The 26,433-nt window shown below is 38.4% G+C and overlaps 1 protein-coding gene across 13 annotated transcripts in view; it reads left to right on the forward strand.

Moving 5' to 3' along the window:
* The window catches only part of SEC24C (SEC24 homolog C, COPII coat complex component), an 87,242-nt gene that overhangs the window by 58,614 nt on the left and 2,195 nt on the right, over positions 1-26,433 (forward strand). For 4 of the 13 annotated variants that reach the window (XM_040564357.1, XM_040564355.1, XM_040564358.1 and 1 more), the window contains exons 2-23: positions 1,339-1,541; positions 6,296-6,416; positions 7,393-7,571; positions 8,062-8,514; positions 9,794-9,924; positions 11,198-11,266; positions 12,994-13,105; positions 13,703-13,830; positions 16,492-16,630; positions 18,102-18,217; positions 18,544-18,668; positions 18,915-19,106; positions 20,068-20,161; positions 21,363-21,479; positions 21,957-22,127; positions 22,473-22,569; positions 22,855-23,000; positions 23,486-23,624; positions 24,254-24,372; positions 24,605-24,784; positions 25,412-25,603; positions 26,030-26,119. In XM_040564357.1, coding sequence (XP_040420291.1) covers positions 1,367-1,541; positions 6,296-6,416; positions 7,393-7,571; positions 8,062-8,514; positions 9,794-9,924; positions 11,198-11,266; positions 12,994-13,105; positions 13,703-13,830; positions 16,492-16,630; positions 18,102-18,217; positions 18,544-18,668; positions 18,915-19,106; positions 20,068-20,161; positions 21,363-21,479; positions 21,957-22,127; positions 22,473-22,569; positions 22,855-23,000; positions 23,486-23,624; positions 24,254-24,372; positions 24,605-24,784; positions 25,412-25,603; positions 26,030-26,119 — 3,285 coding nt within the window. In that variant the 5' untranslated portion in view covers positions 1,339-1,366. Of the gene's footprint in view, positions 1-487; positions 505-1,096; positions 1,128-1,337; positions 1,542-3,688; positions 3,768-6,295; positions 6,417-7,392; positions 7,572-8,061; positions 8,515-9,793; positions 9,925-11,197; positions 11,267-12,993; positions 13,106-13,702; positions 13,831-16,491; positions 16,631-18,101; positions 18,218-18,543; positions 18,669-18,914; positions 19,107-20,067; positions 20,162-21,362; positions 21,480-21,956; positions 22,128-22,472; positions 22,570-22,854; positions 23,001-23,485; positions 23,625-24,253; positions 24,373-24,604; positions 24,785-25,411; positions 25,604-26,029; positions 26,120-26,433 lie in introns of those variants that run through there. The other 9 variants (XM_040564362.1, XM_040564366.1, XM_040564360.1 and 6 more) reach the window with 8 other exon arrangements.

Below are 26,433 nucleotides of genomic sequence, written 5' to 3' on the forward strand. Positions count from 1 at the left end.
CATCATATTTTTGATAATGTAAAAAGTCAACCTTAGCATTAGTTGGCATCCTGTAATCAAGGAATAGGCAAAACAGCTCGGATATCTGTTATCCAGTTGAGTTAAGCTGTAGACTCCTCACTGGGATTTACCTCAATTGGCTGATGGCTGTTGCAGATGTATTTGTCTCCTCTGTGTTAAGATTTACTATTTATCTTTAATGTGTAAGTTCGTCGTGGGGTTGGGGGTAAATATAGTTACTCACTTAAGCTTGCATTTTTATATAAACTGAAGTCTTTTTTAATAAATCAAATTGCTCTCCCAACACAGGTATGTTTACGCTGTTACTGCAGATACAGTGTTAGCTGAAGGGGGTAACAGTGACACATGGAGCATCCAAAGCAGAACAGGGGATGCAAAAATGTCCTTGAGACTGCAAGGGAATCTCCTGCCAGTGAAGTCATTTGTGTGGCCCTTTCCAACTGAAGGGATCTGTGGTTTATCTGTCTGCTTGGTACCATGGCTGTAGGAACTGCCTACTTGGTTTGGGGTCTCCTAATGTCATTTCTATTTTTCTCTTTATAAAGCTAGAGGGCTTGGGAATACATCTATTAAGATCTCTTGCATAGCTTTGCTAAGAAACTTTTCTTCTGTTTCTGACGCTCTATTTCCAGTCTTACACTTTTGTCTAACTTCCTTAGTGACATCTTAGCCTGTGCTGCTTTTCTATTTCGAGTATCTTTCCTAGATGAGCATGCTGCTTGTGGAATATGCTAGGTTTCTGAAAATTATGTATACAAGGACTTTAAATCATTTGCTGTTTGAAAACTCTCAAAATTCTATGTTGTCCCTGTTCAAGATACTTTCAAACACTTCAAGAAGCAGCCTGTGTGGATACTGTCTTATAGCTAGAAAGCATGATCTAGGAGGGTAGCGTAGAGCTGAAAGATGAACTCGTGGAGTGTTAGTGAAGTCTTACGTTAAGGAATCTTTCGTCTAAGTCGTGAAATGGGTTTTCATTGGTCTGGTGATTTTAGAGGCAGAAGTAGTTTGTAAGGTGTCTCAGGAAGCTTGATATCTGATATGTAGTGACAAAATCTTTTTTTTCTAAGAAGCTGATCAGAAGTCTAACCAGTACAGAACAGTGAGTAAGTTGATTGGAAAATTTCTGAAAATATTGTTCTCTAGCTCTTGTAAAGCATTTATCTTACTTGAAAAAGTGCTGTGCAAGAGTAAATTACTGTTAACATTTTAACATTGCTAGTGTCTCAGGATCTCTCATTTCTGTGAAAACAGTAGAGAAGTTGGCCAGTTTGGTTTTATGTCTGCTAAAAGCCGTTTTTCCCCCCCTTTTTGCAGGTGAGATTAGTTTGGGGATGTGAATACAATGAGTGTAAACCAGCAAACTCACACAGGGCCTCCTTACGGGCAACCTCAGCCTGGATATCAGGGATACCAGCAGCCTGCCTACGGAGGACAGCCATTGCCAGGGGTTCCTCACTCGCAATATGGAGCTTATAATGGTCCGATACCAGGATACCAACAGCCAGTTCCTCCACAAGGTACTTCTCAGTCAAAACTTAATGAATGATAACCTGTGAATTGTTGCGTGTGGATTTTTTTCTTTATACTTCCTATTGTTTGCTTTTATGGTAGCAATTATCTTCTGTATGTAGCTTGCATGATGTTAAAAGTCATGTTCTTTCTGTATATGCTCAGGTTATTGATCTGTCACTTGTCTGTTTCAGTAGGGCTTGCTCTTTGCCTAATAACTCATAAAATTAATGTGTTGAGAAACATGGCCTAGGTTTTTTCTGTATGCCCTTGCCCCATGGTACTGAAGCTCTTGAATAGAACAGTATTCCTGAAGAGGTCATGTTGAGGGGCAGTGGTTGATGACTGTTACGTATTTATAATAGAGTCCTCGTTACATTACTGTGTAGAAGGATTAGTGCTCTATCCTGAAGGATTAAGATGTACATCTCTAGATATAAAGCATGTTTGGAGCTAGTTTCTCTAGTATCTTTAAAACCAATAGAAAGCTTCTAGACACGTGGGCATGCTAATGTGTTCCAGAACTTTCTTAGTTCTGCAGGATCATGTCACTTGTTTAGATTTTTTGGGTTTGAGTACCTAAATTGTACTGAGAGATGAACAGTGACTTTAACATCAGAAATGTAGAAGAGAAAATACTCAATTTTTGCACTGATTTTCTAAGGAAAGGAGGTGTGTGCTAATGGTCTCTGTGTCAGTCAATGAGAAGGACAGAACAACCAAAGTGCCTACTGCTGAAGTGAAACTAACTCAAGCGGGAGACTAAAATTTGCGTACTAAGAAGGAGACTTCAAGGGGAGCTAAGTGGTTACCCTGGATTTTTTTTTTTGTTGGAGCTAAAAATATGGTATGCTTAAGGACTGGGGTTATTCAGTTTTGCTCCATCTTCCTCTTCTTTCTTTAATTCTATTCCTCCCCTTCTCCCAGTGAATCTCTTCCAACAGCACTCTTAATCCATGGGTTTTGAACTAGTTTCAAAGAGGGTTTAAATTCCTATAAAAGTGATGAAAATCAGAGCTGGGCAGAAGAAAGAAATCCTGCTTCCTGGAAAGACACAGGCAGAGCTTTGAGCACTCTGTTTGGCCACTCGGTGTAGATATTGACCAAGTAGTGTTTCCTGCCCCATGGAAGGAATGGGGAGAAGCTGGACTCTCAAATCTCAGTTGTAAGGTTGCACATTTCGTACCTGCTCTTGTAAATTCAGGATTGCTGTGTTTAGAAGGAAGGAATGTAAAATTCAGAGCACTAACACAATAACCAGAAGTTGACCTTTTGTTAGCTGCTGAATATGAGATCCAGCTAGAAACAAGAGGCAAACAAACAATGCATTAACAAAAAGAGCAGACAGGTGATAGTGACAGTTTCTACTCCCATCTTTATCATGTTATGTTCATTGTAGGTCTTTGCAGCAAGATTGGTTGTAACTACATAATGTAGAGGGGAGAGAATTCATTTCAGAAGCGCTAGGGTGACAGGAATTTAGAGAACACTGAGGGGTAGAAGAACTGCTAATGCTACTTTGTGATCTCAAAGTATTTGTCTTAAGGAGGTATTTGAGAAAAAACACCTTAAGAAGTGCTTGGAGGGACTGAATGGAGAAGTGTTGGCAGCAGGTGCCATCCTCAGTCAGGGAGTCTTCATGTCTGAGTTACATGACAAACCCTAGCTCTAACTGATGGAAACATGGAAATGTTGTGCCAGTGATGCTAGCGTTGCTCAGGAGCAGAAGCGGAGTACTGCACTGCTAGCTGAGAACAGCAGCTTCCTGCTATGAGAAAGTTGAAAGAACCAGGACAACTTTGCACAAATTTTTCATTCAGTCTATCAGTTGTGCTTTTGATGAGACTGTACAGTTGACAGTGCAAATACGGTTGTCTGATTACTAGTGACAATTAGGTTGCTGCTGGATTACCATGCATAGACTCAGTTTATGACACTTTTTACACTTGTGTTCACGTTAATATATAAACTGTGTTGGTAGTGTATGTGGTAGAACAGTGAGCAGTATAGAGTATGGGATAAATAGTAAATGTGATACGGATTTTATGTACCCGATAATTTCTGCACAACAGACTGTCCTCAGCATTGAAAACACTGTCTCTTGGTGCTTTCTCTCTGGCTTGATTTACTGGTGTATTCTGTCTTTTCAGGTTATTTTCCTTCCTTGGGGTTCCCTTCGAAGGGCTCTCCTGTTTCTCTCAGCTCTGACACTTCTCTTGCACCTAATTTCATAGGTAAATGGTGTCCTTTCTGTGGGAGCGTTTGTGGTGTGCCACTCCTACTGTGGGGAAGGGGTGGTTCTCTTAACCATCTTCTGTGCCGAGGTTCCTTTCAACATGGGTGTTTATCTCAAAGGTGTGGGTACCTGATTATACAGGCAGAGGTGGATGGGACACCTCCAACTCTATTTGTAGGCAGCACTCCAGAAACATGAATAGGATATGAAGAAATAATTCTAGTAGAAATCCCTTATGCCTGCAGATTCACAGATAGAAAGCAGTCACAAGTCGGTTTTTAGAGGTTGATTTCAAAACCTGAACTGGTCCTTGCAGGTTTTGTCAAGAAGCCTTAGTTTAAAAGAATGTAGTGTCCTGCTTGGGAAAGAACTAAAATGAGAGGTCTGAAATAAAAACATTGTAATGCAGAAATGAAGAATCTCCACAGCTACGGGGAATTTGGTCTTAAAAGTCGTGGGATCTTTATAGCTTGGGTTTTAATTTAAGGGAAAAAAAAGTGTTTAGTTTTTTAGATATAGCATAGAAGCTAGGAATAATTATGATTCAAAAGCTGTGGGTTGAAGAACGTAATGTTTTTGCAGAGGTAGCAATGAAAATACAAGAATAAGAAACATTGCAAGAAATCATATTATTTTTCCTTCTTTCTAACTAGTGGTATTTTGAAAGAGCTATTCCAGCAGTGTCTATTTGTTTAGAAGAATAGGGAGGCAGAACTAGGCCAAGTCCATATAATCTCAGGGCTTTGAGTAAAATCACAGGCATTTCCCATTTTGCTGTCATCTGCCTCTGTTTTGAGGTCTGTGATGAGTAAGGACAGTATCTCAAAGGTATTGAAGAGGAACTTCAAGATTTCTCAAGAGCAGTGAACCTTAAGATGATAAACCACTAGATATTCATACTCCTTTAAGTGATTTTTTTCCAGTGGTTATTTGAGCAGTCTGTGCTAATGGTTAGAGAAGTATGTTTGTGACAAGGACTAGAAAAGAAGACTTTTGAAGCTTTTTCTGAATTAAACATGCATTTGTCAAATTGTATGCATGTTAAAGCTGAAAAAATATGTAATCAATGTAAAAAAAAAAAAAATGGGAAAAAAAGCGTATGCTTTCAAAGACAAAAGATGACAATGCCAAACAGTTTAGATGTACCGTGAAATGAAATATTCCCAAACAAATGAAAGTATATCAAATTAACATGAAAAATGTTACAAAAGACATTCAGAAATAGAAATACCACAGAAAGTGACAACGTAAAAATGGTTAGGGATCAGGAGATGCTTGGCCAGAGGAGCAGTAAGACAGAGGTGCTATAAAGAAAATGTTTAATGAGATAAAGGTATATAAAAATAATAAATTTATCTGGAAATTGAGTTCTGAATCTCAAAATGAAGAGCAGGACGAGGTTTAGTAAAACTTAAAACCAAAGGGGAAAAAAAATCAAAAGCTACTGGTCATTCATAAAAGGTCTAGCTAACTCCTTGAATTTACTCCCACAAGCTTCCTAAAATGTACATGTAACAGGTAAGATAAAAATGTGAGTTGAAACCTCATGCTTTGGTGAGTAAATTATGCGATAGAATTGAGAAGTGGCTTCTCTTATATGTTTTCTATTTCGTAATGGTTCCTCACAGGAAGGCTTCAGAATCCCTTCTGAACTTGTCACGCTGTCGCAAGACACAGCATTGTCTATGTGCTGCTCTGGTCTTCTCGCAGTTTAAGGTGTTTGAGTCATCTGTGTTGAACTGTACCCCATATATGAAATATGTTCCATTGTGGTTAGCAGGCGTGGTCACATGTCTGTTCTATTTAACAGCATTTTTTAATGTAATATTATTAAAATAGAAGTTTATATTCTCTTTTTTTTGGAAGTAAATGCTGCTGTTGATCTGTTGGCATTGTATCCAGCATTGTGTGGTCTGGAAAGTGACAAGACTTAATTTTGAAGCAAATAGGTTTGGTCTGTGACTGAACCAGTTCACTTTGAAAAATGAGAAAGTATTCCTGTTACCCTGCAACCTTAAGAGGTTGGGACTGGCCCTCTGTGGTGGCCTCTGCTATGTTGTGTATAAAAGCAGCTGGTAGAACTCAGTTTTTCAAAACTGAACCTATTTGCATGACACACTTACCCCTTAAGTAGAGAAAACTGACCTGTAATGACCATTAGGTACCACTTAAATACTCTTCATACTCTGGATAAAAAATAATTGGACTTGGAGGGGGAGGAACCTAATACCTTTCTGACAGGAACACTGTTGGTTCTTCGTCAAAAGATGAAGTCCTTTTTAAAAGAAGTCTCCATGGTGCATATTTTGTACTTGATGTGTGTGGGGGTGTGACTGGTGACAATGGCTAAAAATACTTATTTTCAGTTTTGCTACTAATATGGTTGTATAAATGATTTGCTGCTGGAGTAGTGTTGATACATCAATTTGGCCATCACTAAACTCCTTTTCCTCCTTTGATTTTTCATGGTAGCTGTTTGAAGCCCTTGTTTCTGTGAATAATTTGTGATTTTTTTTATGTCTGCAGGTTCGGTAAGAGCCCCTGCAACCTCTGGAACATCTCTTTCTTCTGGTCACCTCGGGTACAGTCCATTTGGACAAGGAGATGTGCAGAATGGGATTCCAGCTTCAACAGCACCAATGCAGAGGTATACACAAGAAAAGAAGGTTGTAACAAAGGCCTAACTTGGTAGACCTAGGCTATGTCTAGACCTTTTAGGATATAAAACAAACTAAATGCATTGTTTTTGCTGTGGTGGGCATTGACTTTTTTTTCCTTATTGTTTTGAATCAACATTTTACCGTAAGGAAGGGTATTTGTTAGAAAATAGGAATATCTTTAGATAAAAAGGTTATGGAAGGGTATGGGTCAGTGACTGGTTGATCAAAACCACTTCTCCTCCAAAGACCTTTTTTTTGTGGTAGTCATTTTCCCATAAGGAATTTCCTGATTCCCATGATCTGTCTTGTTTGGAAACAATTGCATCCACACAGTAGCTGTATTTGGTTCCCTGGCAATGTAAACTAGCCTTTCTGGAGCATGTTGCTACCTGTTACTACTGAGTAATTCCTTAGTATTGGTTCTGTTTTTTGTTGTTTTTTTTTCCTGTTGTGGATCCCTGAGTTGTCTCCATCTTAAGTTCTTGGCATCTTAAATATTGCCATTACCTGTGGGGTGAAAGGGGCAGCAGTCCTACCTCCTGATTACTAGTTGGGGGGAAGGTGGTTGGTTTTTGCTGCTTTCTGGATAAGCTGGAGAGTCCAAATCCTTTGAACAACGGAGCCTTCTTAGATACCTGTGCAGGCAGTATTGTTTCTTACCCTGTAGACTCCCTTGCAGTATTTGATTTATTATGATAACTAAAATGGAATTAACAAAAAACATTTTGAACATAAAATTTGTGTTTTTAAGAAGCAGCAGATTTTTATGATGAAAGGGGTTTGGACCTGTGCAGGATATGTAATTATTTTTCAGAAACGTAGCTACAGTGCTTAGTTTTTAGTTCATGTATATTATTGACACCTAGCTGGTGTTTATATGGTAGAACAATTTATAAAGGCATGGGGAATTGTAACTGCTTGCATAATGGAGGACCCAGTGAAGATTCTCATCTCCCCTCTCAGGCCGCCTGCTTCTCAGCCGTTTCTGCCAGGCTCAGCACCCGTGCCTGTCAGCCAGACATCTATGTTCCAGCAATATGGTCCACCTCCAGCCAGTGTACAGCAACTCAGCAATCACATGGCAGGGATGACAATTGGCAGTACTTCAACCTCTGCTCCTCCCCCAGCTGGACTGGGCTATGGTAAGGTTTCCTGTCCCTGAATCCTGAAATGTATTCTGGTTGTAGAAAATAAGCAGCTTAGGCTTTGAGGCAGGGGACAGGGCGGGGGGGAAAAGAAGGCACTGAAGGAACTGTCAAGTTTCGTATCCCTTAGCTGTTTGAATTTAAGAGTATGATCACTTAAGGTTTGTCTCTGTTAGTACTGGAATGTCCATCTGAAGATGAGAAAATTTTATTTATATATATATATATATATATACATACACATATATTTATATTTATATATATATATAAATATATATATGTGTATGTGTGTGTATATATATATATAAAAAAAGTGTGTGTGTATGTGTGTGTGTATATGTGTGTGTATATATATATATATATATACACACACACCAGTTCAGATGCTCTAGAGTGAAGGGGTTTTGAGTCTTCTGTGATCTATTTGGAATTAAATGTTTTGAGGATAGAAAAAAATGATGGTAACGTCCTCTTTTCTTCTTAAAAGGTCCCCCAACATCGGTTCCCCCAGTCTCAGGGAGCTTTAGTGCAACAGGATCTGGTCTCTACACACCTTACACTGCGAGCCAAGGACCCCCTCCTCCCAGTGTGTCTCAGGGTCTTCCTTTGGCACAGCCTCCCTTTTCTGGTCAACCAGTATCAACTCAGCGCCTACCTACTCAAGTCCCTGGTTTTGCTCCACCTCCGTCTTCTACAGGGATTGGACCTTCCTCTTATCCTCCTACCACAGGTGCCCCAAGGCCACCTACCATGCCAGGCCCGCCGCTGCCTGTGCAGACAGCTGCTGGACCGCCAACATCACAGCCTCATCATGTATCCTCACCACCACCGCCTCCATCAACTTTGTCAGGGCCTCACCCAGGGCCTCCCATGAGTGGCCTCCGTGGACCACCTCCTCCCACTCATCCTCCTCAGCCAGGTTACCAAATGCAGCAGAACGGTGAGTATTCCTAGCGTAGGAATTGTAAGCTAGGTGTATTCTCTGCGTGCTGCAAACTGAGAAACAGCTTTCAGGTTTGTAACTTGCAAGCTTCTGGCATCACTTCAGAGCTTCCCTCTTGTTTCCCTGGTGTGAAGGACAAATCTAAGACAAAGAGTAGGATTTATCATTCTAAGCTATTTGTCATGCAGGTTTTAATCAGGTTAATGTAATTAAAAGAAGCCTAGCTTACTTGGCCAAAAGCGTTCAATGCTTAGTGCTATAATAGTACAAAAAATTGTGGTCAAATTGTAATACAAACTTAAATTTGATGTCTGCAACCTTGTCTTTCAAAAGTAGAGATTTGAAATCCTGAAAATCATTATTATAGTTTTTAACAATATGCACACTGGGTATGAATATAGACTGTGTATTAGAGGAGTGTTATACATTGAAAAGGAGTTGCAACTTTTTCTTCTTTAATTCACAAAGCTGGATTTTTCTCCTTGTAAAACCCTTCACATTTCATGTGTGCTCAGAAGTAATATCACTTGAACTTTCTGGATTATAAAACAGTTTTGGCTGATTTTTAATCAATAACGTTTGCAGATAGCTAGGATAAAGTAATCATGTGCAAGTGTCAGGATTGAAAATCCTGTCCCCCACATGCAGCCTTGCAAAAGTAGCCAGGTAAATTACTTGTTTAAACATCTGTCCAAATTGCTATGAACTGTAAAAACACTCGTGGGGTGAATCACAATGTTATTCCGTAATTGACTGGAATTGTGTAATGTGATGTGAAATTACTTCCATGAGTTACAAAACAAAAGAAGTTGTCATGTGCTAACTTATTACTGTGTTTTCAGGCAGTACAAAACTGCCTGAGAGAAATCCTTGCATAACTTGAGTTTGAGGCATTATGGGTCATCTGCTGGCTATTTGGCTGTTCTGTGTGCGCTTTCTATTAGGCAGTTCTGCAGCTCAACCTGAATATTCATAGTACATCATCTTAATGCATGGTTTAATCATATATTTTAAAACTAGTTACATTAGTCTTAAAACACAATGTTTCTTTAAATCTGGTTTTAAGGAAGACTGTGTCTGTTTGTTGGATCATTGTTAGAGATGTACTGAGTTGAAACATTGATAAATGTGTTTAAACCTAATTGACTGAAAAGCGTGTAGTTTCCTGTTGCAACTTCTTGGTTTTTTTTTTTGAAGAAAGGAAAAATGGGAGGTGCTTGATGAGGAATTGCCTCATGTTAGCTAATGTTTGATTCCATTGTTTCTTTCTTGTAAGGTTCCTTTGAACAGGTGAGGGGCCCCCAACCAAACTATGGAGGAGCTTATCCAGGAACACCAAATTATGGAAGTCAGCCTGGACCACCACCTCCACCAAAGCGCTTGGATCCAGATTCCATTCCTAGCCCTGTAAGCCTACTTTGTTCTTTAGTGTGAACTCTCCCATAGTGTCTTTATGTTAAACAGAACTGACAAAGTCCAGAGCTGAAAGCAGGTTTCTTCTTTCAAAGAACAGCAGTATATTTTCCTGCTTGCTTTTCCCTAGTATATCCAAGCTTCAGTCATTTCTTGTGAATAAGCCCAGAAGACTAAAGAAAGGCATTGCATATGTAAATCACTGCTCTAATTTCTCAGGTGGTCTTCTGTACCATGTTATGGTTTACGTTTTGGAGGTCCTGGAGGGCTTTGATTATACTTGCTTGACCATTTCTGAATTCCTGCTCAACTACTTTCCAAGGTGAACTAATTGCTGGTTTTGAGGTGGCAAGCTATGAACTGTATGTTCCAGGTTTAAAGCATGGTTCATAGGAGATGGTTGTAGTGCTTTTCTTTTCCTTTTTCCTCTACTTTGTCAAAGAGCTGGTTAGCTTTCTTTGGGTCATTAAGTCAGGACACTACTTCAGTCAAATATGGGCAACTTCTCAAATTAGAATTATCTTTTAGAATGGAGTCTCAGAAAAGAGGAGCAATGATGTGTGATGGTTGACAATGATGAGTAATACTAAGCCTGGGAGCATTGTTGCCCCTAGTCTGCTGTGCTGTTCCTTCCACTGCTCCTGATATTGTTCTGTTGTCTCAGAAGGCTACAATCATTTGATAACAGGAAGCATTTCCAGGACAGTGCTTAAAATGAGTTTACTTAAAAACTATAAAAAAAAAAAAATTAGTTTTGAGTTACAGCTGAGGTCTTGACTGTTGCTATTCAAAATTATTGCTATTCAGAAATGGTGAGCTGTTTAGACTCCAGGTTTATGCAAGGCCTGGGACTGCAAATTTTTTTACGTGGAATATAAAAACTTGTAATTGCTTGTCTGCTTCTCTTCTCTCCCACTAAATGAAATCTCAAATGGCTTGTATCAGTTATCTTCATTTCAGCATGTTCTTAAAACGTAAATCCCCAATTTCTAACCGAAATGAGCACGTGAGCCACTACGTCTGTTAGTAATGTGTTCGGTGCCCAGGCCCGATACAACCTCAAGACTGATTTTTAGGTTCAGTGTATGCTGCAGAAGCTGGTATTTCTTGTTGCATGAACCAATGTCCAAATACCTAATTCCAGTGCTACAAGTTTGGGTAGAGAGAAGTAACACTGTTACTCTTTGTTTTATTATTCTCTTCTCTTCTTTTTTTCTGTTCTTTTTTTTTGTGGCACTCTTTATTTAAAAAACAAAAAATAATAAAGCAACTTAATGAGCTGCCACCCCAGCAGAAACCCAGGCACAGAATAGACCCAGATGCAATTCCTAGTCCAGTAAGTGCTGTATCTATGTCAATTGTTGTCTGTGTGTTGGTGACCATCTATCTGTGCATGCCTGATAGCTGACCTTCACCTCACTAACCCTCCATCATTAATCCTTTATCCTTTCCTTGCTGTCTTCTGTTTGCCTTATCAAAATGAGTAGCATAACACCACAAGAGGTTGTTCAAAATCTTCTCTTCTGTGATGACTGGTGAGGCAATAGAAAGCAGATCGTTGCAGAAACAGATCATGAAGAATGTCTCCCCTTTACTTTTCTGATCCTTAAAATATCTCCGTCAGGTTCCAACTGGCATTTTCAGTGTAAGCCATCGGTATAATTGTCCGTATAGCACATCCCATGTTAACATACATACAGCATGAGCCTTTGTAGCCATGTCTTCTACCAGTTCTAAGCAGAATTTGATTACAGTTCTTGTTGATACCGGTACTGGGCTAGTGCTTCGAAACTCTAAAACTGAGGAGAAACTATTTTTGTTTGTATGTTAATTCCTGTAAATCTCTTAGTTGACTAATATGAGGTCCGGGGAGCCATAAACATTCTTTCATTGTCTGTGCTCATACATAACCATTACATTTTGATTTTGAAAATAGAATGGTTATGTCTAGAGAACTCTACCTAAAGAAAAAGCAGCTACCTTTTGCATTGGAAGGAAAAAAAAAAGCAATGACCCTTGTATCAATTCTTCGTTGTTTAACCAAATTTGGTCATACAACAGCTACAAGCAGTGAAGTCACAAATGTCAATCAGTCTGTAGGCTTTTGAGATAGAACTAGATTTATCCTAGAAGTCACTGTCTGATGCTATGGGTGGTGTTTTTGCTGGCTCCTTGGAAGCCATAGTGAGAGGGTAGAAGTTTTGCTGTGCAAAATTCCGCATTTTGCGATTTGACTCTAAACAAAGGTATGTGTGTTTGGTGGCAAAACAGCTGCTGGCTTTAATGCTTAGATTCAAGCACTGGAATGGTAAAGGTAGTTAAAAACGTGTAAGAACAATCTTCTGTTCTTATGGATATTTTAGTCAAGTAAAACTGATGCGTTTCTGTTTTCTTAAGTACATTTGCATTAATGAAGAAATTGAAATTGTAAGAAATTTACAATTTTTGGCTGTTTTCCGCTTTTGTGAAGTTTAAGCTTGAATCATTTTCAGCTCTAGTGAAACTTCACTTTCCTCATCCCCAGAATTCAAATCATAAATTCTTGAGCACTACAGTGCAATAAAGATTTACAGTTGAGCTGGCAAGCATGTCCTTAGGTCAGAGCTGTAGTGGATGAAAATAAATGCATGCTATGAAAGCAGTGGGAGCACAACAGAAAGGAAAAGTCAGGTCATGTATAGAACTTCACCCTGAGGCTTAAAGAAGCTTCTGATTTTAATTTGGCTAGGACTAGTAAATGGAAACACTAGCAAAAAAATCCTTTCTTGACCTAAGTTTGTTTTTTATGAGTTCAGATTAGGCCTTAAAACACAAAGTATGCTACTACTCAATACTTGGGGAAAATACCATTTGTATTTTATTGTTAGTCATTCAGTAATAATTGAAATCCAGCTGAGAGGTGACTGCTTGACAAAACCTGCTTGCCGTAGACCTTTTATTTTTAGAGCTAGTGGTGTTTGCCTCAGGTTCCCTTTTCACTGTCTTACAGATGCAAGTTTTATATTTTATAGTACTTTGAAACCAAGCCTCCAAAGATTAATGTGATGTTTTATTCGATCATAGATTCAAGTGATTGAAGATGACAGAAGTAACCGTGGATCAGAACCATTTGTCACTGGAGTAAGAGGACAGGTCCCACCGCTCGTTACTACCAATTTCTTGGTCAAGGATCAAGGTAAAATATTTTTAACAATGAATTAAAACAATGAACGCAAGCCTAAAAAAGTGGCAGAATTGTCTTTAATCGTTCAGGTCAGAACTGAAATTTACTAGTAATATCATTTGAATTGGACTGGAAACACTGTCTTTAAGTATGATCGGGATGCCATTTGGTTTATGGATTTTATAGAGAAAGAATTTAATCTTTTTATTTCCCATGAATTTATTTGGAGATTTTAAGCTTCCTTAAAACTTCAGAATCCAGTTCTGTAATCAAGTGCTTTGCTCTTCAGCCAGACTTACAAAATCAAACATCAGAAATGTCTGAGTTGAGATCTTTGCCCATAGTATGATTTAGTCTGCAAAAAGAGTGGAATGGGAATACTTTAGAGGTGAAGTTGATATGGAGTCAAATTAACTTGTTTTGAGTTAAGGGCTTTTATTATGCATAGTTAGTTGTAAAGAGGCTTTTGGTTGGGAATTAAGTTTTATGTCTTTTTTTTTAGATACATTCTTATTCTGTGACTCTTCAGCAAAACTGAAGCTATCTTGATTTCTGTTCTTAATATAAACTTTACTGAAATTTGTTGGCATTTTTTCCTTTGTTCTCCAGGTAACGCAAGCCCCCGCTATATAAGATGTACATCGTACAATATTCCCTGCACATCAGATATGGCCAAACAGTCCCAAGTTCCTCTAGCTGCTGTCATAAAACCACTGGCTACCCTACCCCCAGATGAGGTGAGAACTGTATGTGAAGTCACACACGCACTGTATGCAATCTGAACTCATCAGGAGAATGCTATTAGATGTTCGTATTTTACAGATAACCTTGTTTGACTTTCAACAGTAGGCATGTTTAAGTAACAAAGCCTAGGTAAATGTTGGTTCTCTCACAAGTGTGTGGTAGAGATCTGTAAGGCAAAAGAACATTGTGTTCAAAACGTTTAATATTTTGATTGCTATGAGAATCTCAGCTTTCTTTTTTGCAGTAACTGTCAAGCATCATTCTGACCAAATGACCAAAATACTAGGATGCTAATAAATGTGTGCACTTAGAGTTGATCTCAATTTCTCTCTTGGTCTGCAGTATTGAAATGGTAACAAATCACTGATATTGTTTTCTAGGACATCAAGTTGTGGAATGGGATGAGAATGTATCAAGCAGTGCTGGTTAAGCTGCCTAATGTTGTCTCCGTGCACAGCACTGTGTGGGATAACTGACAGCGTGAGACTGAGTTCCAGGCTCTGCTGAACTGCACTTGAGTTTCTGCACTTGCTCTGTGCACCTCTTGTTTCCTTCTAGGTGTCATATGTGGCTAGCTAGCCAGCCTTTTAACCTACTCTATCTGGTTGCTGAGAAGATAAAAGCTTTGAGAATATGAGAGCTGGAAACTGTATTAAAAGTATGGCAAATACTCTGGTTACTGTGTAGCATTAGTTTACTTAGAGCAGTGACATAAAGACAAATACGCTTGTGAAATTTTAATATGTTTGCAGTGTTCTCTGCCTTGTTAAACTGAACTTTCTCATGAAGAAAGGAATGTTTTCTGGTGTTTAAGGGTGGTTTTTGTTTCATTTGACTAATGTTCCTAAACTATGATTTGGATTCTGAAAATTAGTTTGTGATAAAACTGAGTTCTGAAATTAATTTCTGTATTTGGCTGGAGTTTAAAAGGAGAGCAATAGGCAAATGTGATCTTTCTTGAGAAACCTGGGGGCGCGTTTTCAGACAAGTTTCACAAACTAGCTATTAGCTCTCATAGTGTGTTTATGCTTTGAACAGACACTTAGGATATCCAGAAAAAACATGTCTAGGATGGGAAAATTGTCCTGGAGATTGGTGAGCTTCCAGTATTAGGAAGATCTTTATGGCAAGGGCAAACTCCCTGTGGAGGAGCCCTTCTGATAGATGTAGGCTCAGCTGTTGAGAGCAATAGGACTGTAAATAGAGCTAACGTTTAACATATCAGTAGTAAGAGGATAAATAGGAATGGTGAAAATGCAACATGTGGATAAATCTAGAACCTATGAAAATTCAGCATCTGGTTGCAAGATACAGGGCCTTTGCCCTATGTTAATACACAGTTCAGAAAGGAAAACTTGGGAGTTTTAGTAAGAAGTATCTGTGTGCCTTCTGGTAGTAAGTGGTAATTAGCAAGTTATGTACAGTACTGCTTATTTTGGCGGGGGGCTGGGGGGGGAGAGGCTTATTGTGTGGAAACTTAATACTAATATTGCCTAGCAATCAGAAAACTTGAAATTTTGTTTCCTCGGAGGAGGTCAGCCTGGTGGGTAGGAACTGAGACACACAGGCAGCAAAGCCATTGTATTGTCAATAAATGACTAGTGGGGGTGAATGAGAAATCTGATACATCTGCAGCATGAAGAAGAAAGAAGCGTCAAGGGCATTTGTTCAACTTACGCTCAAGGAATACATTCTTTCTTAAAAATGATCAGAGGTTTACGGTGCCTGGAAGAATTAAAATTGAACACCTTAAATGTCATAGTTTAAAAGTAATTAAACATCTTGAGCTATAGATTCTTAGTTACTGAAAGGTGTCTTGAACTGTGAATGTAGCTTGCAAAAGCTCTGTCTTAATCATTTTAAAGTGCTTTTGCTCATTCTGAGGTTAAAAAGCTGAAGAAGTTGCCAAGCATCTTACTCTGGTTTGGCTGCAAATAGACTATATTGCCAGTAATAGTTGAAAAATGGTATCACTACATGATAACAAGTCCTTTAAAATTACACAGTGGTGTGAAGACAAGCAGAACATAAGGATATGTTGTATTTCATGGAGAACTTCAAAAATAAGTTTTAACCATTTAAAATTTTTAAGATAATCTGGATGCTTTAAATTCTTGAATTTGTGGAATGTAGTGACTGGCTTCTATTTTGTCAAAAAAAAATGTTTTTTTTACAAGGGAAAAACATGGGAGGTAAAGAATTGCTTTTAAAAAAAAATCAACCTGGAGTGAGGTGGAAATTTTGTGTGTTCGCTCCCATGATGTTATCACAGCCATTGTTAGCATGGCTTCGGTCTTCAGTGTTCACTTGGGATCCATCTGTGCTGTGCAGCATGGCTTTCCTGCTAGAGCTCATGCTCGTCAAGCAGGCTACTATATAAGGTGGTGCAGCACCATGCCCAAGTACTTCTTTGTGTGTAAGTGGGATAGCCCATTAATGACTGCAGCCCAGAAAGGAACTACTGTGTTAAGAGCTTGAGCTGAAAAATACTTGTAAAATACTTGTTCAGGCTTCCCCTGCACTCTCTCCCACAGCTGCCAAAAATGCTAAATTCTATACAATTTACAAGGAAATAGTTTTAAGCTTTGCAGTATATGTGGTCACTTATTTCTCATCATCACGTGACCTTTTTCTTTTTTTTTTTGTTTCCACAGACCCTTCCTTATTTAGTAGATCATGGAGAATCTGGTCCTGTCCGATGTAATAGGTGCAAGGCCTACATGTGCCCTTTTATGCAGTTTATTGAGGGTGGAAGGAGGTTCCAGTGCTGTTTCTGCAGCTGTGTCACTGAGGGTAAGGCTTCTTCTGAAAACTAGCCTATAGGCACTACTGTAGGGATCTTCAAAAAAAAAGATGTGAAGAAATGAATCTTAATCATGTTACGGTCATATCTAATGTATACTATGCTGTAATGTGTTTACTGTTGGAAAAAAATGATTAAAACGTGTTCACTGCTCAGTTATTAAATTATGTTCAAATTAAGCAGGTGCTTATGTTTTGTAGTTTTATCATACCAAATGTTTTAATGTGAGGTACTTGTTGCATGATGTATAGTGTTCTGAGAAATTATTTGTTATTGAGATGAATATCTAGTTAGTAGCATGAGTTAGGATTTTTTTCTTCCTCACAAAGCCTGTTTGGACACTGCTTAGAGATGAGATTGTAGGTAGATCTGCTACAGTTGAATAGGAGTATTCAATATATGCCAGTTTATCTTCACTGCTCTTCTAAATCAATACAAAACATGCTCCCTCTTAAGCAGAAGTCATTGTATGCTGCTTATAACATGATGTCTGTAGATCTGGTTTGTATGTACTGTGGAAATGCGGGGTACAAGGAACTTGTTTTTGAGTGTTTCATTTGGTAGCACTGATGGCTTTTAATGGACTGTTTGATCTTATCACCTCAGTTATGCTATACAACTGTTTGTATAGGTCCATGGCAAACCAAAATAGGAAGCTGACCAGGGCTAAAAGTGGTCAGTTCTAAAAAAACCAAAAACTCCTTGATTTTTTTTTTTCGGTCTGCATGCGTTCCGTAAACATTCACTCAGCAGCTGTATGAATGGCTGTACCTGCAACAACTGAGCAGGTGTATAAAAGGGAGGGATAATACGAGATGTTGTGAAAATCTAATGTAGTTGTACCTAATGCTTCAGAGCAATTCCTGTTTTCTGTGAAAAGGAAATCAAGTAATTAGCTTGTACTGGATATGTACTTAGAGAGTAGAGAGTGATATCTGCTTACATATACAGTGTTAATGGTATCACAGTGTTCTTCAGAACTGTTGAAACTTTGATTGTTTTGAATAACTCATAATAAAAGGAGGGGCTCAGTTTTTTGGTATGTCTGAACTGTCTCAGTAATAGTGAAGCCTGTAGCTTGTAGCAAATTCTATTGCAAGTCATTTGTTACTACTTTTACAAGTAGCAACAATTTTTTTTTCCTTTGGACTAAATCACTCAGAAAACTCAACGTGCATGTTGCAGCGACCTTTCTGATATGAAATAAAAAATCAGAATGTAAAAGATTCAAGAAAAATACAATAGTGACTGTAATGTCACCTGGTGCATAAGACAAATTGGAAGCAGTTCATTTGTATTTCTTGGATTTAATGATACTTTCAATTGCATCAATATTTCTTGTAATACGTGCATGGTAGCACAGAGGTCTAGCTAGCTATTTTTCCAGGAGTTCTATTTGAACCATCTGTGACAGTGCTTATTATGGTTTGTCACTGAACTTCATGTTTTTTCCTTCCCCAGTGCCATCTCACTACTTCCAGCATTTGGATCACACTGGAAAGCGAGTAGACTTCTATGATAGACCTGAGTTATCATTGGGGTCCTATGAGTTTCTGGCAACAGTTGACTACTGCAAGGTACAGTAGTATGTGTTAATTACTATGTTTTGCTTTTAAATAAAAACCAAACATTTTCTGAAAAAAAAAAAAGTCATCTGCTGTTTGTTGAGCGATACCAAAATTTGTCAGGGTACATAGCAGTGCTCTACTTCAAGCGCAGTGCACTTAAATTTCTGTTAGATGGGCAGGAATGTGAAAGTAATCTGAAGAAACAATCACTTCTCATGAGTGAAAAGTACATGAATACTGTTAGAGTTTTGACCAGCATTTGTTTGTCCATGTTATAGAGCTGTTGTGGTTTGCGTTACATGGCCTTAATGTGACTTCTTCGCCCTCTTCCACAGAATAACAAATTTCCTAGTCCACCTGCTTTCATTTTCATGATTGATGTGTCTTACAATGCTGTGAAGAGTGGCTTAGTGAGGCTAATATGTGAAGAATTGAAGTCACTCCTAGATTACCTGCCCAGGTATGTACGTGTACTATTGTAGCCAGTTGAAACGGGGGAAACTCACTTTCTCCTTTTTAAAAAAGCCAGGGGTTTAAAAAAAAAAAAAATCCTGTCAAGCTTTTGTTTGCAAAGAGATCAAGCAGGACATCTGAGTACCTTTCTAGCTGAAAGGTTTTTCCTTCCTTTTGTTTTCTCCTTTACCCCTTATTGTGTTGGATTCTGTGTAATGATTTTGCCATCTACTTAGAAGTATGTCTCTTACAGAGAAGGAAACGTGGAAGAATCAGCCATTCGAGTAGGCTTTGTCACTTACAACAAGGTATTACACTTCTATAACGTGAAGAGCTCATTGGCGCAGCCACAAATGATGGTTGTCTCAGATGTGGCAGACATGTTTGTGCCACTCCTTGATGGTTTCCTGGTGAATGTGAACGAGTCCAGGACAGTTATTATCAGGTAACAGAAACTGAATTATGTTGTGTAGAGTAAACATTTTGTTTGGTAGACTCAAGTGTTTCATTTAAAAGTGTCGTGTTCACTGCTTATTTGTTGTGTTATGCGCCTAGAAGTCACTACAGTGACTTCTTAGTGTTTTCCTATACTCTTTGAGATGAAACTGACAAAGGAGGATGGGAAAATTCATGGGGTGTAAGGGTTTATTTGGCTTCCAGACCAGCTTGGCAGAGGCTATATGTAATGGGATTTAGTGCAGAAGTGTCTTTCTAGGGGAGGAAAAAAAAAATAAAATGGTGGAGAGTGAAAGTTGTAGGAATACTGAATCATTATCTTTAAGACAGATGCCCAGGTAAATTATAAACTAAAACAACAATGGTGTCTGATTTTGGTTCAATGGAAAAAATTGAATGAGCAGGATAGAGAAGGTAAAATCTAGAAGGAAAGAAAGAAATTAACAAAATTTTGGCAAGCTATCTAACACTATACTTGAATTGCAATTGAACTATGGTGTGTAGGTAAGTAGGTTTTGGGAACTAGACACAGTTCATGTTGTGAACGAAAATTACCTGCCTGTTCTGTAGTGCATTAACAAGAGCAAGTACAAATCTGTGAATTAAGTCTATTAATCTTTGAATAGCACATAGGATGTTTGGCAAACAGAGGCGAAGTGTTGCTAGTCTTTCATAAGAGTTTACCTAGTAATATGCATGGGAATATATTAAAAGAGCACGAACAGCTATTGAAGTATGAGTTTTCTCACACATAAGCAATGGGATGGCAAATACTGTGTTTAAAAAAAAAAAAAAACACAAACAAAAAAATGTATCTTCTGAAAACATAGACATGTTAGGGACTTCTGTTTAAACCACCTCAGTCTCATAGGTCAACAACTAATTAAACTAAAACTGTGGCTTTACCACTTCTATAGAATCTTCCTGAATTCCTCCTTTTTCTTTGCTAGTTTGCTGGACCAGATTCCAGAAATGTTTGCAGACACCAGAGAAACAGAAACTGTTTTTGGACCTGTGATTCAAGCAGGACTGGAAGCGCTGAAGGTTGGTAAATGCAATGTCATAGCAAACTTTCAGTCTGCTGAGTACTCTGAAGTTCATGTTCCATTATTCTCTACTAAGAGTTCTAAAGCTTTTAGTAAGTCTCCTTGTGGTAGATGTGCTACATATAGGGAGTACTTGGCCTGTTAAAGTGCAGGTACCTCCAGTTCTTTGTAGCCAGCTCTCTCTTCTCTACGTAATTTTTTTAAAGCATTTTTGCTCAGAGTACAAGAAATGAGGCTTAATCTTGGTGACCTGGCAGCATTTTTGCTTTGAACAGTTTCCAGAACCTACAGAAAAGACCTTCCAGTGTTAAAACCAGGTGCTGAACTCCTTCATATGTCATTTAGAAGGAGTTCTGTAACACGGTGTCTTTCTAATCCTGTGCTGGAAGCTCTGGTATAAATTTAAATAAAAGGAGAGAATGCAATCTGTTGAAGTTGTCCATACCAATGTGTAAAATTTTATTACATACCAGTAAAATTTTCCAAAAGTTCTTCCATTCCAGTACTTCAGGTAATTGCATGTGTGACCTAACTCAGACTTGTATGTATTGATCAAATGGATTTCCTGTATGATTCCACCCAAATCTGTTCTTATAACTTAATTTGTCTGTCATATAAGTCCTTAGAAGTCTCCCTTAAACTCAGGTTTGGTAACTACTTCAGTCAAGAAGCAATTCAAACTACGAATTGATTGCTTACTGTATGTATCAGAGAAAATAACCTACTAGACATTGGCTGGAGTTTATGTAGACTATTGATTTAAAATTAATGATCTTTTGAAAGTCAGATTGACATCCTTTTCCATTTCTGTGACTTGCCTTATTCCCACAAATTCAGTAGCTGTAAATCAGAGAAAGCAATCTAACTCATTTGTGCAAAACTTGTTGTAGCTGAGTCCTGCTTTTAGAGAATTTACTGCTTTTTGTCTCCTTAAAGCCAGACCTTCTCTCCCTGTCATGGAGTTAGCACAGGTCCAGTAGAACTGAAACTTCCTTTTCTGTAACAGATCATCAAGCTGTGCTCCCTGTGATGGGTACCACTAATGTAGCCGAGTGATTACTGAGCCTGTGTAGTACCTTCTTGACATAAAGAAATGAAGTAATAAAGATGCGTGGATGTGTGTTCTTGAATCACATTTTGTCCTGAAGGTTTTTATTAAATGTTTCTAACTTGAGCAATTTCACCCCTCTTTTCTGTAGGCAGCTGAGTGTGCTGGCAAGCTCTTCATTTTCCATACCTCTCTGCCCATTGCAGAGGCCCCAGGGAAGTTAAAGAACAGGGACGATAAGAAACTGATCAACACAGATAAGGAGAAGGTAATAACGATGCTTATGATTCATTTCTACATTATGCTCCTTATGGGATAAAATAGCTCTGAAGTACCATTGAAAGAATGAGAAGGGTAGCATGCAGTGTAACCATCACAGCTAATATCTTTTAACATTACACTTCATTGGCTGTTCTCAGGCACAGCTGTGTAGAGTTGACATCATAAGAATAGCTCTGGTATAAGAAGAGGAAGTAGATCTATATTCTTACACAGGATAAAGTACTATAGATGATGTGTTAAAGTAAACATGCAGAATTTAGGATTAATGCAAGATGTGTAGTAATTTTTATGGCATTACGGTCATTTTCAAAGGCAGGGTCAGGAAGAAATGTCGTATAATCTGAATTTCGCAGAATAGAGACTTGAAGTGTTATATGTGTTTTTTTCCTGTGATTATAATCTGCCTCTCGCTTTCCTTCTCTTAGCACAAATTTTTGATCTCATCTCTGACTTCCTTTCTTAGACTTTGTTTCAACCTCAGACAAGCTTCTACAACAACTTGGCTAAGGACTGTGTGGCCCAGGGCTGCTGTGTGGATCTGTTCCTATTTCCAAACCAGTATTTGGATGTGGCAACGCTAGGCATAGTAACTTACCAGACAGGAGGCTCCATTTATAAGTATGCATATTTCCAGGTAAGAGCTCCATTGAGTCAGGCTGGTATTTGATTTGAGTAAAAGTTACTCTTTAGTTGCCAGTTCTTTTTTTGTTGTGTAAATCATAGCAAACAAGTACTTCTTGGGAGATAAAAATGCTACTTCAAGTTTTTCACCAAAATGATTTTGTTAGCTTTGTCTTTACACAATCTCTGTGAACAAGAACAACAAGCTATGCTGTTAACTTTTAGCATGACATTATATTAATATGGCACTGAGCTGATTTTTAGATTAAAACTGCAGGTGGTGTCTTTTTTTTTTTAATTGTGATTTATGGAGCAGCTCTGATTTATAGTGAAACATGAATTATTGATTGTGTTTTAGCTGGAGACAGACCAGGATAGGTTCCTGAATGACTTGAGAAGAGATGTCCAGAAAGAAGTGGGATTTGATGCTGTGATGAGAGTACGCACAAGCACAGGTGGGTGTTAGCATGAATGAGTCTTAATAAATTCACTATTTTAAGTATATCACATGGGATGTAACAGATTTTTTCCCTAATTTAAAACTTTTGAGATTAGGCTATGCAAAAAGCTCTCTTACAGCTTTGAACTTTTAAGCACTTTGTCAAGAGTGAACAAAAATTCCTGTTGAAATCTGTCAAGATAATTAGTGTCCCTAGTGACAGGATTTTCAGGGTGCTAAAGGCTGTCTTGTTATTCTATTGAAAAGTGCAGCTCATTTATCATGTATCCTTGTTTTGTAGGCATTCGAGCAACTGACTTTTTTGGAGCTTTCTATATGAGCAACACAACTGACGTAGAGATGGCAGGTTTGGACTGTGATAAAACCATCACAGTGGAATTCAAGCATGATGACAAACTGAGTGAAGACAGTGGTGCACTCCTTCAGGTGAGGCAGGGAAGGGTGAAGGCTTTCATAGAAAAAGGAAGGCAGTTAACAATTGAAAACTGTCTACAAAAATGTATCAAAACAAGAACCAAAGACAAACTGCAGGGGTGTGCCAGTTGCAGAACAGGATGATTATCGCTCTAAAGCTGAATTATTAGACACTCAAGGAACTGTGCATTCTTTATGTCATTTACTATATCCCTAACCTTTCAGAATACATGGTCTCAGGGTGACCTAGAAAGCTTCGATCCACAATCTGTTTTCAAAGACAACTTTCTGTGATACAGACTGCTAACATTTGCTGCCTGTTACCTTTCATTGACTCATTCTTAGCATATTCTTTTAACTTACTGTGCAAGTCCTCTACATAATTTTCTTGTCCGGACATCTGAATCCTGATTTTTAATGAGGTATATTCAAACCCTGCATTTCTTACTGTAGCAGGACCTCACTTTCCTATATCTTGGCATTTTTGTCTTTTGCAGTGTGCTCTGCTATATACAAGTTGTGCTGGACAGCGACGACTCCGCATTCACAACCTCTCGCTAAACTGCTGCACGCAGCTTGCTGACCTCTATCGAAACTGTGAGACGGACACACTCATCAATTACTTGGCTAAATACGGTAAGGCTAAATATGGCAACAAGAATCATAACCTCTAACTGTGTTAAAATGCCTGTTGTCATTCAGTGACACCTATTTAGTCTTTTTGCATCAAGTGTCAGGTGGCAATCCTGATGTTTCAGTCACTTATCGCAGCTTTGTGCTCTTTCCTATAGTATTGTTGTTTAGGGCAAGAGGTATAGATAGAGGATGTAGGCTTATCCATCCTACAAAATCTTATCTATATTTTTTTAAGAGGTTTGTATTGAAAGCTGTCTGAACTCATATTTATTTTTGGACTGGTTTAAGTAGTTCTTTTGACTTCCCAATTTTTCCTCCAGGAATAGGAAACGGTGGCCTCCGTTTATGAATATGGGTTAAATATAATACTTGTATGTATTGTACTCTACTTAACCTTATTTGTACCTATGATTCTAAGTGTGTTTTAAAGCATATGAGAGATGGAGAGTAGAAGTATATGTAATAAGAGGGGGGTAATTGAGCTTCTTTAGACTTTCAGTAGGAATTCATCTCTTTCACTAAATCTAAGTTGTTGTTTTTTTTATAGTATTTTGTGGAAGTAGTGTTTTTGTACTGTTCATGAGCAATCTCTTGATAGCTGTCCATTTCTGTCCTTTCTTTCCGTGCAGCATATCGTGGAGTTCTGAACAGCCCAGTAAAGACTGTCCGAGATGCACTGATTAACCAGTGTGCCCAGATTCTAGCTTGCTATCGAAAGAACTGTGCTAGTCCATCTTCTGCTGGCCAGGTAAGCACTAATGCTTTAAATTTGAATCAGGGGCTCAGGTATTAAAAGGGGCTGTGAGCTTCTTCCAGAGAAAAGTTTTGCACTATTGTTGCAGGTCCACATTATAACTAGACTGTCAGTTTTCACTTCTCACCTATGAACTACACTGTTGGCTCACGTAAGCCTTGTTTTGTCGAGCATAAACTTATTCAGCAACAGAGCTGGCCAACTTTTGTCTGCTTGTGACTTGTAGCTGATCCTCCCTGAATGCATGAAGCTGCTTCCTGTGTACTTGAATTGTGTGTTGAAGAGTGATGTCCTTCAGCCTGGTCCAGAGGTCACGACAGATGACCGTGCCTATATTCGCCAGTTAGTCACATCCATGGATGTGGCAGAAACAAACGTTTTCTTTTACCCCAGGCTTTTGCCCCTGGTGAGTAATTCAGGTTCTTAACACTGGAGACTTGCTGTTGTCTTGACTTACCTTAAGGACTGGCATTTGTATTTTATCAATGAAAAGTAATTTGAGAAGTATTTGGGATCTGCCATCTGTTGGGATACTTCATTTAATTCTTTTCAGTGATAGGTACATTACTGCCTCTTGTGAATTTGCTGAGATCTTCTCTGAGGTGTGAGCATGTGACAAGAACCTTTTGATTCTTTGGTAGTCTTTCAAAAATCCTAAGCCATCTTCTAATTTTATGTAGTAATTTTAATTGTTGCAGGGAAAATCTACCTACTATTCTCACTTTTCGGTAACATAGTTGCTGGAATAACAGTAAATACCAATTACTGCTCCAGGAAGCAATATTGGAACTACAGAATACTTTCACAGCAATCTTCTGTTCTCTTTTGCTAACCAAGAGTTTCTCATCTGCTTCTGTGTCATGTTCAGTTAGAAAGCTAAGCTAAGACAATCAATACTTCAGTCTGAGCTATTGCAGTATTACGAGTCCTAGCAATCGGTAAACCACTGGGGTCTTAGTGGCAGAAATTTTCAGAACTTAATATGGTCTTATTTTTTTTACCTTGATTTTTTTTTTACTTCACTCTAAAACAGACCAAAGCAGATGTTGACAGTGACTCCTTACCAGCAGCAATCCGCAACTCAGAGGAACGTCTCTCCAAGGGTGACATATACCTGCTTGAGAATGGGCTGAACATCTTTGTGTGGGTGGGAGTGAACGTGCAGCAAGGCCTAATCCAGAACCTCTTCGGAGTGTCATCCTTCAGTCAGATTAGCAGCGCTTTGGTGAGCTGGGTGGCAGTGCGGGAGATGCTGTCTATGATAATCACTCAATAGTTAAAACAACGGGAAGGAAAGTTGGGAAAAATTTAAAGATAGGTTCTTATTACTAACAACGAGAAGCACAGATATGTGAAACTAGTGGAGACATCCCTCATCTGGGCATGTTGACATTGTTTTGGCTGGCTTTATTTGACAAGCCACATTTCCACTGACAGTAAGGAGAACAGGTGATACATAAATGGGACTAAGAATTGACCTTCATTTCTCATGTTATGTTTTATTTTCTTTTGATTAGCTGAGGTCAAAGAAATTTTAAGCTAGTGGTGGTAAATATATTTGTAACGTTATATAATATGATGAACTGCTGAGATTTTTTTAAGTTGCACTCTACTTCTTTGTCTAATGGGAATTGAATGTCTTCAATTTCAGAATACCCTGCCTGTCTTGGAAAATCCCTTTTCAAAGAAAGTACGATCTATTATTGACATGCTTCAAGTGCAAAGATCCCGCTACATGAAGGTAAAAATGTTGTCCCTCGTTCATAGCTCTAAGTCCCCTTCTTTTACTCTTACTAGAGCAGGTGATACCAGCCTTATTCATGTAAAGCCTAACGCTGAGCTTACTCTTAAAACTGTGTGTCAAACATAAGTTTTCAAGCATTTAAAAAAACTTCAGATATTAGTTTTGGAGTTCTGTGTTTAACATAGTTCTAAAACTAGAATTATTTCAGACTTAATATGCTACTGCACAAACCACATACCATGTGTTATTTTCCTTCTAAATATGACTGAGCCTTAATCCAACTTAATTATAGAAGTGAAAGCACATAAACA

Source organism: Cygnus olor, chromosome 7, assembly GCF_009769625.2.
Source record: "Cygnus olor isolate bCygOlo1 chromosome 7, bCygOlo1.pri.v2, whole genome shotgun sequence".
Classification (NCBI taxonomy): Eukaryota; Metazoa; Chordata; class Aves; order Anseriformes; family Anatidae; genus Cygnus; species Cygnus olor.